General features: G+C 34.6%; 2 protein-coding genes across 2 annotated transcripts; both read right to left on the bottom strand.

The window, feature by feature from the left end:
• Positions 1-5,067: 5,067 nt before the first annotated feature.
• Positions 5,068-7,250, bottom strand: LOC25482525 (1-aminocyclopropane-1-carboxylate oxidase homolog 4). Its single transcript, XM_013611102.3, has 3 exons — positions 6,660-7,250; positions 5,568-5,942; positions 5,068-5,438 (listed from the first exon to the last, which is right to left on the bottom strand). The coding sequence occupies exons 1-3, from the start codon at positions 7,221-7,223 to the stop codon at positions 5,190-5,192; spliced, it is 1,188 nt and encodes a 395-aa protein (XP_013466556.2). The 5' UTR covers positions 7,224-7,250; the 3' UTR covers positions 5,068-5,189.
• Positions 7,251-9,635: 2,385 nt separating this feature from the next.
• On the bottom strand, positions 9,636-12,515 carry LOC25482526 (probable peroxygenase 5). Its single transcript, XM_013611103.3, has 6 exons — positions 12,278-12,515; positions 12,062-12,184; positions 11,745-11,830; positions 10,328-10,422; positions 10,077-10,202; positions 9,636-9,930 (listed from the first exon to the last, which is right to left on the bottom strand). The coding sequence occupies exons 1-6, from the start codon at positions 12,324-12,326 to the stop codon at positions 9,780-9,782; spliced, it is 630 nt and encodes a 209-aa protein (XP_013466557.1). The 5' UTR covers positions 12,327-12,515; the 3' UTR covers positions 9,636-9,779.
• Positions 12,516-12,674: the final 159 nt, after the last annotated feature.

The following is a 12,674-nucleotide window of genomic DNA, read 5'->3' on the forward strand; positions in this document are numbered from 1 at the left end:
CGTAAGCCGCTACTTGAACTTTAAAATGAGTGATGATAAGTCCGTCGAGGCACAATCACATGAGCTGCAACAAATTGCTCACGAGATCATAGCTGAAGGGATGACACTTCCCGAACAATTCCAAATTGATGTGATTATTGATAAACTGCCTCCTGCTTGGAAGGACTTCAAGAGTCTTCTTAGACACAAAACTAAGGAGTTCTCTCTTGAAAGTCTGATCACTCACCTTCGTATTGAGGAAGAAGCGAGAAAGCAGGACCAGAATGAAGAGGTGTTTGCTGTTTCAAACAACAACACTAAAAAGAAATTTGTAGGTGCTGTTCTGAAGCCTGCTGGCAAACCATTTAAGAATCAGAACCGCCCTATGAATAAGAATTCCAACAGGAATAAGACTGGGAACAATCCTAGACCCCAGATTCAACAGCCACCCAAGAATGATGCTGCTCCACCTTTCAATTGTTACAATTGTGGGCAAGCAGGTCATATGGCACGCAAGTGCAGAAACAGAACCAACCGACCAGCATAGGCTCACATGGCTACTGCTGCTGCACCTGATGAGCCCTATGTGGCTATGATTACTGAGACAAATATGATTGCAGGTTCTGATGGCTGGTGGGTGGACACTGGTGCTTCTCGCCATGGCTGTTATGATAGAGATATGTTCAAAACATATATTGCTTATGATGATCAGAAGGTGTTGTTGGGAGACTCCCACTCCACTGATGTTGCTGGAATCGGAGATATAGAGCTGAAGTTCACCTCTGGAAAGACTCTGATACTGAAGGATGTGCTGCACACTCCTAAGATTAGGAAGAATTTAGTTTCAGGGTTTCTTTTGAATAAGGCTGGGTTTACTCAAAGCATAGGGGCTGATTTGTACACCATCACTAAGAATGGTATTTTTGTTGGGAAAGGGTACGCCACTGATGGCATGTTTAAGTTGAACATTGATATGAATAAAATTTATTCTTCTGCTTATATGTTCTGTGATTTTAATATTTGGCATTCTAGACTCTGTCACGTTAACAAAAGAATTATTTCAAATATGAGCGGTTTATGATTAATTCCTAAAATATCTTTAAACGATTTTGAAAAATGTCAATTTTGTAGTCAAGCAAAAATAAATAAAGAATCACATAAATCGGTAACCAGGATAACTGAACCTTTCGAATTAATTCATTCTGATTTATGCGAATTAGATGGAAACTTGACTAGAAATGGAAAAAGATATTTCATCACTTTTATAGATGACTGCTCGGATTACACACATGTGTATTTAATGAGAAATAAAAATGAAGCGCTTGAAATGTTTAAACAGTATGTAAAAGAAATTGAAAATCAATTCAATATTAGAATCAAGCGTTTTAGAAGTGACAGAGGTACTGAATATGGATCACATACATTCAATGAGTATTATAAAGAACTCGGAATTATTCATGAAACAACTGCTCCTTATTCTCCTGAAATGAACGGTAAAGCGGAAAGAAAAAATAGAACGTTTACCGAATTAGTAGTTGCAACAATGCTTAATTCCGGAGCAACGCCTCATTGGTGGGGAGAAATTTTATTGACTGTTTGCTATGTGCTAAACAGAGTACCCAAAACAAAGAACAAAATTTCTCCATATGAAATTTTGAAGAAAAGACAACCAAACTTGTCTTATTTTAGAACATGGGGCTGCCTAGCCTATGTAAGAAAACTAGACCCCAAAAGAGTCAAACTAGCAAGTAGAGCCTATGAATGTGTATTCATTGGGTATGCCTTAAATAGTAAAGCCTATAGGTTTTACGACCTGAAATCTAAAACGATCATAGAATCAAATGATGTTGACTTCTTTGAAAATAAATTTCCCTTTAAGTCAGGAGACAGTGGGGGTAATAGTGGGGGCACCGATAACTCAGTTCTTGATCAACCTTCTGAAATCATAACAAGCAATGAAAACATCGAAAGAGATGTTATAGAACCTCGTAGAGGTAAGAGAGCAAGAATTGCTAAAGAATATGGCCCCGAATATGTGGCGTATACTATAGAGGAGGATCCATCAAGCATCAAGGAAGCTCTGTCTTCAATTGACGCTGATTTATGGCAAGAAGCTATAAATGATGAAATGGATTCTCTAATGTCCAACGAAACCTGGCACCTAACTGACTTGCCTCCTGGATGCAAGACTATAGGTTGTAAATGGATCTTGAAAAAGAAACTAAAACATGATGGGTCAATCGACAAATACAAGGCACGCCTTGTAGCCAAAGGTTTTAGACAAAGAGAAAATGTAGATTTCTTTGACACATATTCGCCTGTAACTAGAATCACGTCCATTAGGGTACTAATCTCTTTGGCGGCCATCCACAATTTGATAGTACACCAAATGGATGTAAAAACTGCTTTTTTAAACGGTGAATTAGAAGAAGAAATCTACATGGACCAACCTGAAGGTTTCGTAATCAATGGACAAAAGAACAAAGTTTGTAAGTTAGACAAATCTTTGTATGGTCTAAAACAAGCACCGAAACAATGGCATGAGAAATTCGACAATCTAATGATTGAGAATGAGTATAAGGTGAATGAAAGCGACAAGTGTATTTATTACAAGTACGAAAATAACACTTGCACGATCATATGTCTCTACGTAGACGACTTACTCATATTTGGTTCAAACCTTAATGCCATTAAAGATGTGAAATCATTGTTGTGCCACAACTTTGATATGAAAGACCTAGGAGAAGCAGATGTAATTCTTGGAATCAAGATTACTAGAACTGATAATGGAATTTCCTTGAATCAATCTCACTACGTTGAGAAGATCTTAAGGAAATATAATTACTTCAATTGTAAACCTGCGAGCACACCTTGTGACCCAAGTGTGAAGCTATTTAAGAACACTGGAGATAGTGTTAGACAAACTGAATATGCGAGCATCATTGGCAGTCTCAGATATGCCACTGATTGTACTAGACCCGACATCGGCTACGCCGTGGGACTATTATGCAAGTTTACGAGCAGGCCAAACATGGAGCATTGACAAGCTATCGAAAGAGTCATGAGATACTTGAAGAAGACCATGACTCTAGGACTGCATTATCAGAGATATCCTGCAGTGCTTGAAGGATACAGTGACGCAGATTGGAACACCTTATCAGATGATTCCAAAGCGACCAGTGGCTATATATATAGCATTGCTGGAGGAGCTGTTTCCTGGAAATCCAAGAAACAGACCATTCTGGCTCAGTCCACAATGGATGATAGCACTAGCTGCTGCTAGTGAAGAAGCAAGTTGGCTAAGATGCTTGCTATCTGAAATCCCTTTATGGGAGAGACCGTTACCAGCTGTGTTAATTCATTGTGATAGTACCACGGCTATCGCAAAGATTGAGAATCGTTATTACAATGGTAAGAGACGACAGATAAGATGAAAACACAGCACGATAAGAGAATATCTTTCGAACGGAACGGTAAGAGTAGATTTCGTACGAACAAATGAAAACTTAGCTGATCCTTTGACGAAAGGACTAAACAGAGAGAAAGTCGCAAATACATCCAGTAGGATGGGACTAATGCCTATTGATCATAAGTGATGGAAACCCGACCTAAATGACTGGAGATCCCAAGAACTAGGTTCAATGGGTAATAACAAATCACAAGTGATAGAACATGCTATGAGAACGCATGATCCTGCAGTGACCGAAGGTTGAGATAATAGAAACTCTTAATGAGATCTATACTCCTTATGGAGTGAAGTACATAGCTACAGGAGTACTTCTGATAGACTCACCTATACGTATGTAGAACTGAGGCCGGTTCTTATGGAATTTCGAGGCAGAATTCCTAGAGCATTCGTTAAAACTGGGATAGATGTGCAAGGCCATTAACGCATGGGCTTTTTAGAAAACACCTAAGAAAAGGTTGTGTGTGGGTCCTATGTCTGAGATAGAGTTCAATGCTGTAAGAAATTCTTGTTAATCGGAATACTACTCACTATGCAAAGGTTCAAGTTGTTGGCGACACCTTTGTTTACTAGCAATCTTTAAGAAACGTTTAAAACGTAACTTTCGAAACCAATTTTGAATTCAAGTGGGGGATTGTTGGAACACTAGTGTATAATGGAAAAAAACTTGGAGTATACTAGTGAGTTTGTGGAGCCTTTGGAATGTAAACACAAGGATGGAGAAACTAGTGTAAAGTGTGAATTGAAAATTTTATGTCCCACATCGGATAGATCACACACTCTAGTAGAAATCCTCCTTATAAATTGAGAGCTCGGGAATAGTATTCTTGACTCCAAAACTGAGAATCGAATACTCTTCTCTGGTTTTCTCTCCTCTCTTCTCCCTCCCGCGGTTTGTGTTGACAAACCGTTTTTCTTTCCTCCTTCTTTGGTTTATCGAGTGGTCTACGTACCATATTAGAGTGGTTTTTCGAAACTTTTCGAAAACCATATTGAGGTGTTATTCTCGAGCGATTTCTGCCAGTGCAGCCTTTAATCGTACAGTTAGAATCTGGGCTGTTTTATCCTGGAGACGGCGCGGTTGCTAGTCTACCTTGCACAACTTAGGTAGTGCCGCGAAACGTCTTAAAAAAAGCGACCTGGTCGTGACTCACCCCGATAATAGTTTCAAAGCTCTGTTGTAATTTTCAAATTACAAAAACAACATTTATCTCAGTTGATGGGAATATTGGTATGTAGAGATCGAGATTCGACCTCAAATACCACACTTATTCGTCTTAAAGTGTGAATTTCCAATAGCTAAACTATTTGTCAATAAAAAAACACAAGAGGAGATCCTCATCAAATCAACACGCTTGACTAAATGCATAAAATGATTTCAATTTAAAAGTTTTAAAGTCGTTGAGCCTCATCAAATGATGAAAACATTGAAATGATAAGATCACCACGGAAGAGTAAAAAAAACGACTTAGTTAAAAAAGTGTTTGTGTGCAAGACGAATTCCATTAGTCGAGACCACACAAGATTAGCTATTAAAGCATTAATGGAATTTAACTTTCAATAGAAAGAATTTACCAAGTTATCGAACTCATCTTGAATAACTGAGAGGAAGATTTTTCCAATGAGTTTTAACAACTTTTCAACCCTTATTATTTAATTTATTAACTTGTGTCATAACATTTCCCAATATTAATGGTACAGTGACCATTTTACAAAACAATTACAAACTACAAACATACATACATTACTTTTTGAAGAAATTAGTAAATGATTTGCCATCAAGCTCTTTGTTGAAGAACCTTGTCAAAAATTCGTTGAGCTTGAAATCTTTATAAAGAGCTGGTTTCTCTGCTGATGTTAGTTCCGGTAAAGGTCCAAAAAGCTTCTCCCTATTACCCGGGTTGAAGAAAACAGCAATCGAAACTCGCGGCTCGTTTGAAGGATTCGCTAATACCCGATGATCAACACTCTTATACACCTCATTAGAAATTATCTGAAACACAAAACGATAGTTGTGAGAAATCCAAATTAAAAAGAAAGTAAAATACTTGGCATTATCAAAAGAAATGGCATGATACAAAGTACAATAAAATGAAGATAAGAGAAAGAAAATATATCTGACCTGTAGAAAATCTCCAATGTTTATAACTAAAGCTCCATCAAGAGGCTTGACATTAATCCAACCATGTTGGGTCCTAACCTGTAAGCCACCAATATGATCCTGCAACAATACCGTCAATGCCCCTGGATCTGTATGGGAATTGAGTCCAACAGTAAGATCAGGCTGAGGACAAAACGGGTAATAGTGGCCAACCATCCCCCTCCCTTGTGATAAACCCATATCAATGAGCCTTTCTTCACCTAATCCTAACCCTTCACTCAACAAGCCCAGCAAAATATCTCCCACACGCTTTACTTCTTTATCCCATTCTTTCACCTCCTTTCTGCACACCTCCGGAATCTCCTTCTCATCGGCTGGGACCGGTCCCATCTTTATCTGCAAAATTCCATTCAAATATTAATCTAATAAAACAACTCCTACCGTTTGTCGTTCAAAATGATGAATTTGTCGAGCACATTAGTCCTGTTGATTGATCCAACTGAGGATTTCAACTTTTAGACAAAGTGTTTCTACCAGCAATTTTAGAAACTAAATTGATGATTCTCACAAATCAATCAATCAAAAGCACCTATTTAGTGTGTGAGTGAGTAACACATGATCAAAGGCTTCATAATGCATATAGAGAAAATCAAGAAAGGCATCTTGAGCTTAAGAACTTGAAAGAGTGATAAACTTTCAAGATGTAATTAAAGCAACAATAACAAACAGATTTAACTAACATAAACTAATTCTTACATGTTGTATGTTTGGATTGATTGCTTATTTTTTGGTTGATATTAACATGGAATTGGAAACTACTATTCCAACTATTTTTTTAATCTATACTACTAATAAGTGTAACATATTTTCAATATATCTCACTAACATTTAAGCAATTTTACTCGCATTCATAAATTATGATTTAGTCGTTGTATTTGTTTATTCTCCAATTTCAAATAGCAACGATTATGAATATTTTAAACAAGAGGAACACTATTTTATAAAAAAAAAAAACAATTTACACTTTAAAATTTAGATATAACATTAAACACAATAGAAAAATGGATAGAAGAAACATTATAGCAATAAACAAATGATTTTGTCCTAACTAACCCGGAGCGTGTCGCGCCAACTGGCAGCTTTAGAATTAAAAAGATCCACGTTGGATATATATGAAACACCCGTTTCCATTTCCCTACGGTACACCTTTTCCTTCTCCTCCGCAGGCTGTTCATGGAACGCCTTTATAGCACCAATAACACTTTGTAGCAAATCCGGTGCCACACCGTGGTTGATCACTCTAAAGAATCCAAACGTACTTGCTGCTGAACGAATCTGTTCCACAACAGCGGAGCGGGAATGGTGGACGGCAGAGAGGTCGATGGTGGGAATTTCCGGTTGGGGGAAATCTGATCGTGGAGTGAGGTCGGATAGAGTTTCGGGTGGATGGATGAAGAATGATGGGATGGTTTTGATTCCGGAGTCTGTTAGGCCTTTTACACCTAATTTGGTTTCATCGAATTCTTTCACCGCTTTAACACGGTCATAAGGTGGTGGAGAAGGAGTGTTGATTGGTGATGATGACATTGTTAGTAATTGAATGGAAATAAAACGAGGAATGAATGAATGGAAATAAGTAGATTGTTGATTTTGATTTTTCAAACCAAACCATTGCATGTTTTCTGAATAGTCAAATGAGACTTAGCTAACATGATAAGATTCAACTATTTTGCTTTTTGACTAAACATGCAATGCAAGAGTTTAATGGTTTGTATTCAAACAAACAACTGCAGTCAAATGAAAGACATTATGATTCAATGCAGTCATGTCGTCGAGTGTTTCATAACCACTCAATCAAAAATTGGACATGCATGCATCTTTTGACTGAGTTGTTATTGTAAGTAGGGTGTGACTTTCTCTAAGCAAAAAGGGAATTAATAAAAATGTCATGCATTCACCTCTCTATTTCTTTCTATTTATCTTGTTTCTTTTTTTTTTTCTTTTTCTTCTAAACAAAATAAATGAAGGATCACAACGACATAAGCACATTCAATAACTCATATATAAAAGACAAAGAGTCGAAAGTGCATGGATGACTCTTACCGTAAACTTGTTAAATTAGTTTTAACCATGAAAGTGTTATCAACGGTTAAAAGTCAATTTAACTTGAGTAAGAAAAAGAAAGAAAATTATGGTAACAAATAGGTCGATGGAGTCAAATTATTTACCGTTAGCTACAACATTCAGGGAAGAATCAAAATCTATGACAAGTGATTATGTAACATAGATCATCAATGCTAGATGTTTGATACATATTAATATATTATCCATTTTAAACATGCAAATTTCTATATCTAAATGTATTTGGTACACAACTGCGTTGAGTTTAGCCATTTCAAGTCTCCATGCTCTAAAAGGATAAATAAGTTGGTATTTTTTTTAATGACAAATGTTACTTGTTAGATTGATATACTCATTCGTTTGAGTTTGAACTCAGAACTTCCAACTCCTTATTCCTTAGTTCAAACTAGTTACCTAACCTCCAGTAAATAAGTGTGGTTAACAAGGGAACCACGGTTTTACATAAATCATCGAATCTCTTCAAACAAACATGATAGTTTCTTTTCCCACCCTTCAACTTTCTCGCGCACCCTATTCAGACTATAAAATTTGAAAAAAATTGAGGGTTTTAGAGGGTATTTTACGCTTTTCGGATTATATAATCCAAAATTCATAGGACGTGTAAAAAATAACTAGTGTGGGAAAAAATGGTCATTAAGCATTTGCGTTTTGGTCAAAGACCCACAATTTTCATTATGTAAGGCCTAAATACATATAGGTTCAACCCAATGGCTTTGGATTCTCACTAGCTTGTAACATCTCATCAGCTAGCTCCAGATCCTTACCATTTTTTTTGTAACGCCTCAACGTCTAGTCATAGTCATCGAAGCCAAACATTGATGAGTAAAATGCTATTTTAACTGGAAATGGAAAGTACACAACTTCTATCCACTTAATTTATCACGCTCTTTGTTCTCTTATCTAATTTTTGTTGCTAGTTTTACTTTTTCAAGTTGTGAAACATATTAATCTATAAATTAGTAAATATGATTTTTTTTTTTTTGTAACAAAAGGGAAATAAGAAAAAAGGAAAGAAAACAAAACAAAGAAGAGACCCTAACTAGAGTTGAACGAACTCAACGTCCATATGTCATCCACTAAGAGAATAGATGACATGTTAGGAGGGGCTTCATAGAAGATAACAAAATTAATCATTGTCACTTAAAGCACCCTTCTTAGCTAGAAAGTCGATTGCAATATTAGCCTCATGCAAAGTGTGTTGCAAAGTAACCACCCAATTTCTAAGCAGAAGTTGCTTAATAGCCCATATCAAATTTCCATATTTGTGAAACAAAATCAAACCTTTCTAAACAAGGTCAACCACGGTACTTGAGTCTGAGAGACACAACACTTTCTTATAGCCAAAGTCCTAACACATTTTCAAACCATGATACAAGCCCAATATCTCATCATGTAGAAATGCAGGGTCTACTAATTTTTTGACAAGATTTGGCGAGAAACCCATGCAGAAAAGACCATGTACTATCACAGATAGGACCGCCAAAACCACCCAAATCAGATTCGAAGAACACGCTGCCATCTACATTAAGAGCCATTGAGCCAAAGTTAGGTCGAATCCAAGTGACGACTCACACAGGCGGTTGAATACGATGGGGATTAAGAGAAGCAAATGCTTTAAGAATATAATGCAAAAGGGAGAACACTTGAGAGCCAATTTCCTGAATAGAATGCGTGATATTTTCAAAAATACATTTGTTGCGAGAGCAGCAAATCTTCAAAAGAATAATGGGACCAATCAAACCTAAATTAGTACTGAAGTATTTCAACAAAGTGCGTAAGTTATCATTATCAGAGGGACGATCGAGAAGTGGAGGCAAAAGGATCACACACCCTTTGATGAGTAGATATAAATACTTGTGAACTTAAAATATAAATTGTCATTTCAATTTCAATATGTATATTCCAGAACATGATTGATGTGTAGATACATAGAGACACATAAACAAATAAATGAATGATGAAACTATAAACAAACTGTGTAAATTATGTGTATGAGCATATATATATTCTGTAAATCAAACTTTTGTATGCATAATAATAACTTGTGCCTTTTGCTTTGTCGATATAGAAGCATCCTAATTATCAACCGAATTAGGATGAAGTAATTCTTTTTGTATGTTCCTTTTTGAGCACTTCAAACAAGCTTCCATCATAAACACCTCGGATTGTTTCTTTCTGAAGTAAACCATTCTTATCTTTTGCAAGTTTGTAAAGAATTTTCCATTCAACAAAGCTACCAATCCTGCATATACGACCATTATCAAATGGTTGCAACATATAGGAGTATTAATTACTGGCTATTATTTTTTAATTAATAGGGAAAATAAATTTAATTATTACTAAGAAATGTTATTCCATGCGCATCGTATATAGAAATCAAGAACTAACCTTCCTTTGACATCTTTAGGCTCTCTATTTGTCTTTATCAACTCATTTAGCTCATCATATGTTAAAGCATTTGGATGTGTATGTGCATGTTTGACGAAAATTTCTTCAAATTTCGATGCAACAAACCTAAAAAATATAAATTTTTAAAGGAAATGTTAAGAAATAACAACTTAAAAATTTGAATAATTAGATGAGTAATATTAAAGAAAAAGATTATAGGAGATTATATTTTTATTTGTATATATAACAACCTTCCTTCAGAATCATATGCTCCAGTGTCACTCCCATGTTTGCCTCGTTGGATATTCTTAACTTCAATTGGAAAAAGTGGAGATGGGAACTTTCCCTACAAAACAAGAACCATATATATGGTACCATAATAAGTACTTACAAAAGCTTTTATCATTTTTATGACATTGCTAGCAATAATCCTATGTGTTCAGTGAGAGTTGGTTTAAAAATTATAATTATAATTTTCATTCAGACTCTATTTTTTAAGTCAAATTTTTATTAGTTAAGGGACATTAATGTTATACAACCTTATGGACAAAAGTAATTTTAGTTTTAAAAGAGGTTTGCTCGATAGTTTTGAATAGTAATTGACAAGTTTTAATATATATGATTTTTTTTTCTTTATAAAAAATAGTTTATTTATAGGTCTACTACTCTTATTGAAGTTTTAGTAACCTTATTGAACCGACTCTGTTTTTTTTTTTTTTTTTTAAATATGGAGTTTTCCACATACTCGGTGACATAAGTCTTGCTGAAAGTGATACTACAACTTTTTCAATATAGCCAAATTATAAGATATAATCTTGTTGCAGATATTTATTTGTCACCATGGACTCAACATCAAGATATCCTCATTCGTGGCATTTGCACTTCCTTTAACTTCACCGCTCAAATATCTTTTTTGAGTCATCGAATCAATCTTTTTTTGGTTGAAACTGAAGTTTTATGGTTGATACATCAAATCAATTTTTATTCGAAAAGTCATGCTCTCTACCAATTAATTTCTCTACAAATTAATGTTTCACATTAATTGTCTATAAGTTATACTTCAATTAGAAAAAATGCTAAAATTGTTAAACACGGTGATCTAGATTTAAACCTAACTCATTTACTTATGTGTGTAAGCTTTCAACCACTATTATAATTCCGTCTATTAAAAAAAAAAATTTACATTAATTCGAAAACATTTATTAAGTACACCTATACCAATTCAAGAAAAAAATGATGTTAAAGAACGAAGTAAGAAATTTATTTGCATTGAGAAAAAAATTATAGACTAAAAATTGCATTTTTGTCTCTTAACTATTTAGGTAATATCGCTTTGGTCCCTTAATTAAAATTCGATTTCTTTTGATCCTTTCCGTTAGTTTTAATTAAGAAACGTTAGGTTTTCTTCATTTATTCTCCTCTTGTTCATCTTCATATCATCTCCATCAACTTTCAACAACAAGAATTCCAAAAAAAATTTAGAAGAAAATGAAGAAAATCTAACATTTTTGAATTAAAACTAACGGAAATAACCATAATGTGTAACGGAGAGAAGTTAAGGGACCAAAATAAATCAAATTTTAATTAAGGGATCAAAACAAAACTACCTAAATAGTTAAGGGACCAAAAATGCAATTTAGTCAAAATTATAAGATGTTATTAACTTACAGGGCGAGTTGTCTGACTGAGGGCCACGTTGATGAAAACAGCAGCTGCAGTTGATAACAACACCCCACTCCCAATTTCACGCATTGCTGTTGTTAATTCATTAAGCAAAATTGTTAATACAACTATCAAATTTGGTTTTGTTTTCACAAAATTGGTAAAGAATTGTTCAATTAGACATTGAATTTTTGGGTACTACCTAAACTTGACCTAATTATGAAGCTTAATAACTTAACTACTTGGCTTAAAAATAAAAAATAAAAACTATTTGGTCATAGAAAAGTAATTAAAAGCCTTTATGTAAAAAAAAATAATAATACCTTGGAAAGTCTCCCATGGATAAATAACACCATCATGATTCAAGTCAAAGAAAGCAGCATGTTTCTGAAGAACATTTTCATGATTTGGAATGGGTTTCTTCTCTTCCATACCAACAACAAATCCTACATATGAATTGAAATTTAAATAAATATCAATATATGAAACAATCAACAAAACAATTTTTTGAAAAGAAGAGAAATTTTGTAACATAATACCTTCCTCTAGTTTTTTGTTATCATATGAAACAGGAGAAGAAGATGCCATATTAGTGTAGAAAACGCTTAAGCAAAAAGGAATGAATTCTAGAAAAAAAGTGCTTTTTAGTATTCGGCCAAATTAACTTATAAGTGTTGATTTTTGGTTTAGTGTGTGTTTGCGTATATATATAATAAGCCTATAGGTGTTGGAATTTGGAAAGCGTAGCGTGATGGATAATGTCACATTATTTGGTATGGTTCATCTTATCTTTGCTATTTTGATTCTGTTACAGATAATAATATAATGTCACAATTATAACGAATATACGTAAGACACTAACTAAGCACATGTTTGGTTTTTGTTTGTTTCTTCTGAAAGTTACAATATTTGGTACAAAAACAATTCATAAACAAA

This window comes from Medicago truncatula, chromosome 1, assembly GCF_003473485.1.
Source record: "Medicago truncatula cultivar Jemalong A17 chromosome 1, MtrunA17r5.0-ANR, whole genome shotgun sequence".
Taxonomy (NCBI): Eukaryota; Viridiplantae; Streptophyta; class Magnoliopsida; order Fabales; family Fabaceae; genus Medicago; species Medicago truncatula.

What these genes read in the sequence shown, in the direction of transcription:
- LOC25482525 (XM_013611102.3), bottom strand. Translation starts at nt 7,223, where the DNA reads ATGCAATGGTTTGGTTTGAAAAATCAAAATCAACAATCTACTTATTTC. An exon ending in GTTGGCGCGACACGCTCCGG is followed by an intron (nt 5,943 to 6,659) that starts GTTAGTTAGGAC and finishes GGAATTTTGCAG; the next exon opens with ATAAAGATGGGACCGGTCCC. An exon ending in ACATTGGAGATTTTCTACAG is followed by an intron (nt 5,439 to 5,567) that starts GTCAGATATATT and finishes TTTGTGTTTCAG; the next exon opens with ATAATTTCTAATGAGGTGTA.
- LOC25482526 (XM_013611103.3), bottom strand. Translation starts at nt 12,326, where the DNA reads ATGGCATCTTCTTCTCCTGTTTCATATGATAACAAAAAACTAGAGGAA. An exon ending in GCATATGATTCTGAAGGAAG is followed by an intron (nt 10,203 to 10,327) that starts GTTGTTATATAT and finishes TATATTTTTTAG; the next exon opens with GTTTGTTGCATCGAAATTTG. An exon ending in CCTAAAGATGTCAAAGGAAG is followed by an intron (nt 9,931 to 10,076) that starts GTTAGTTCTTGA and finishes TCGTATATGCAG; the next exon opens with GATTGGTAGCTTTGTTGAAT.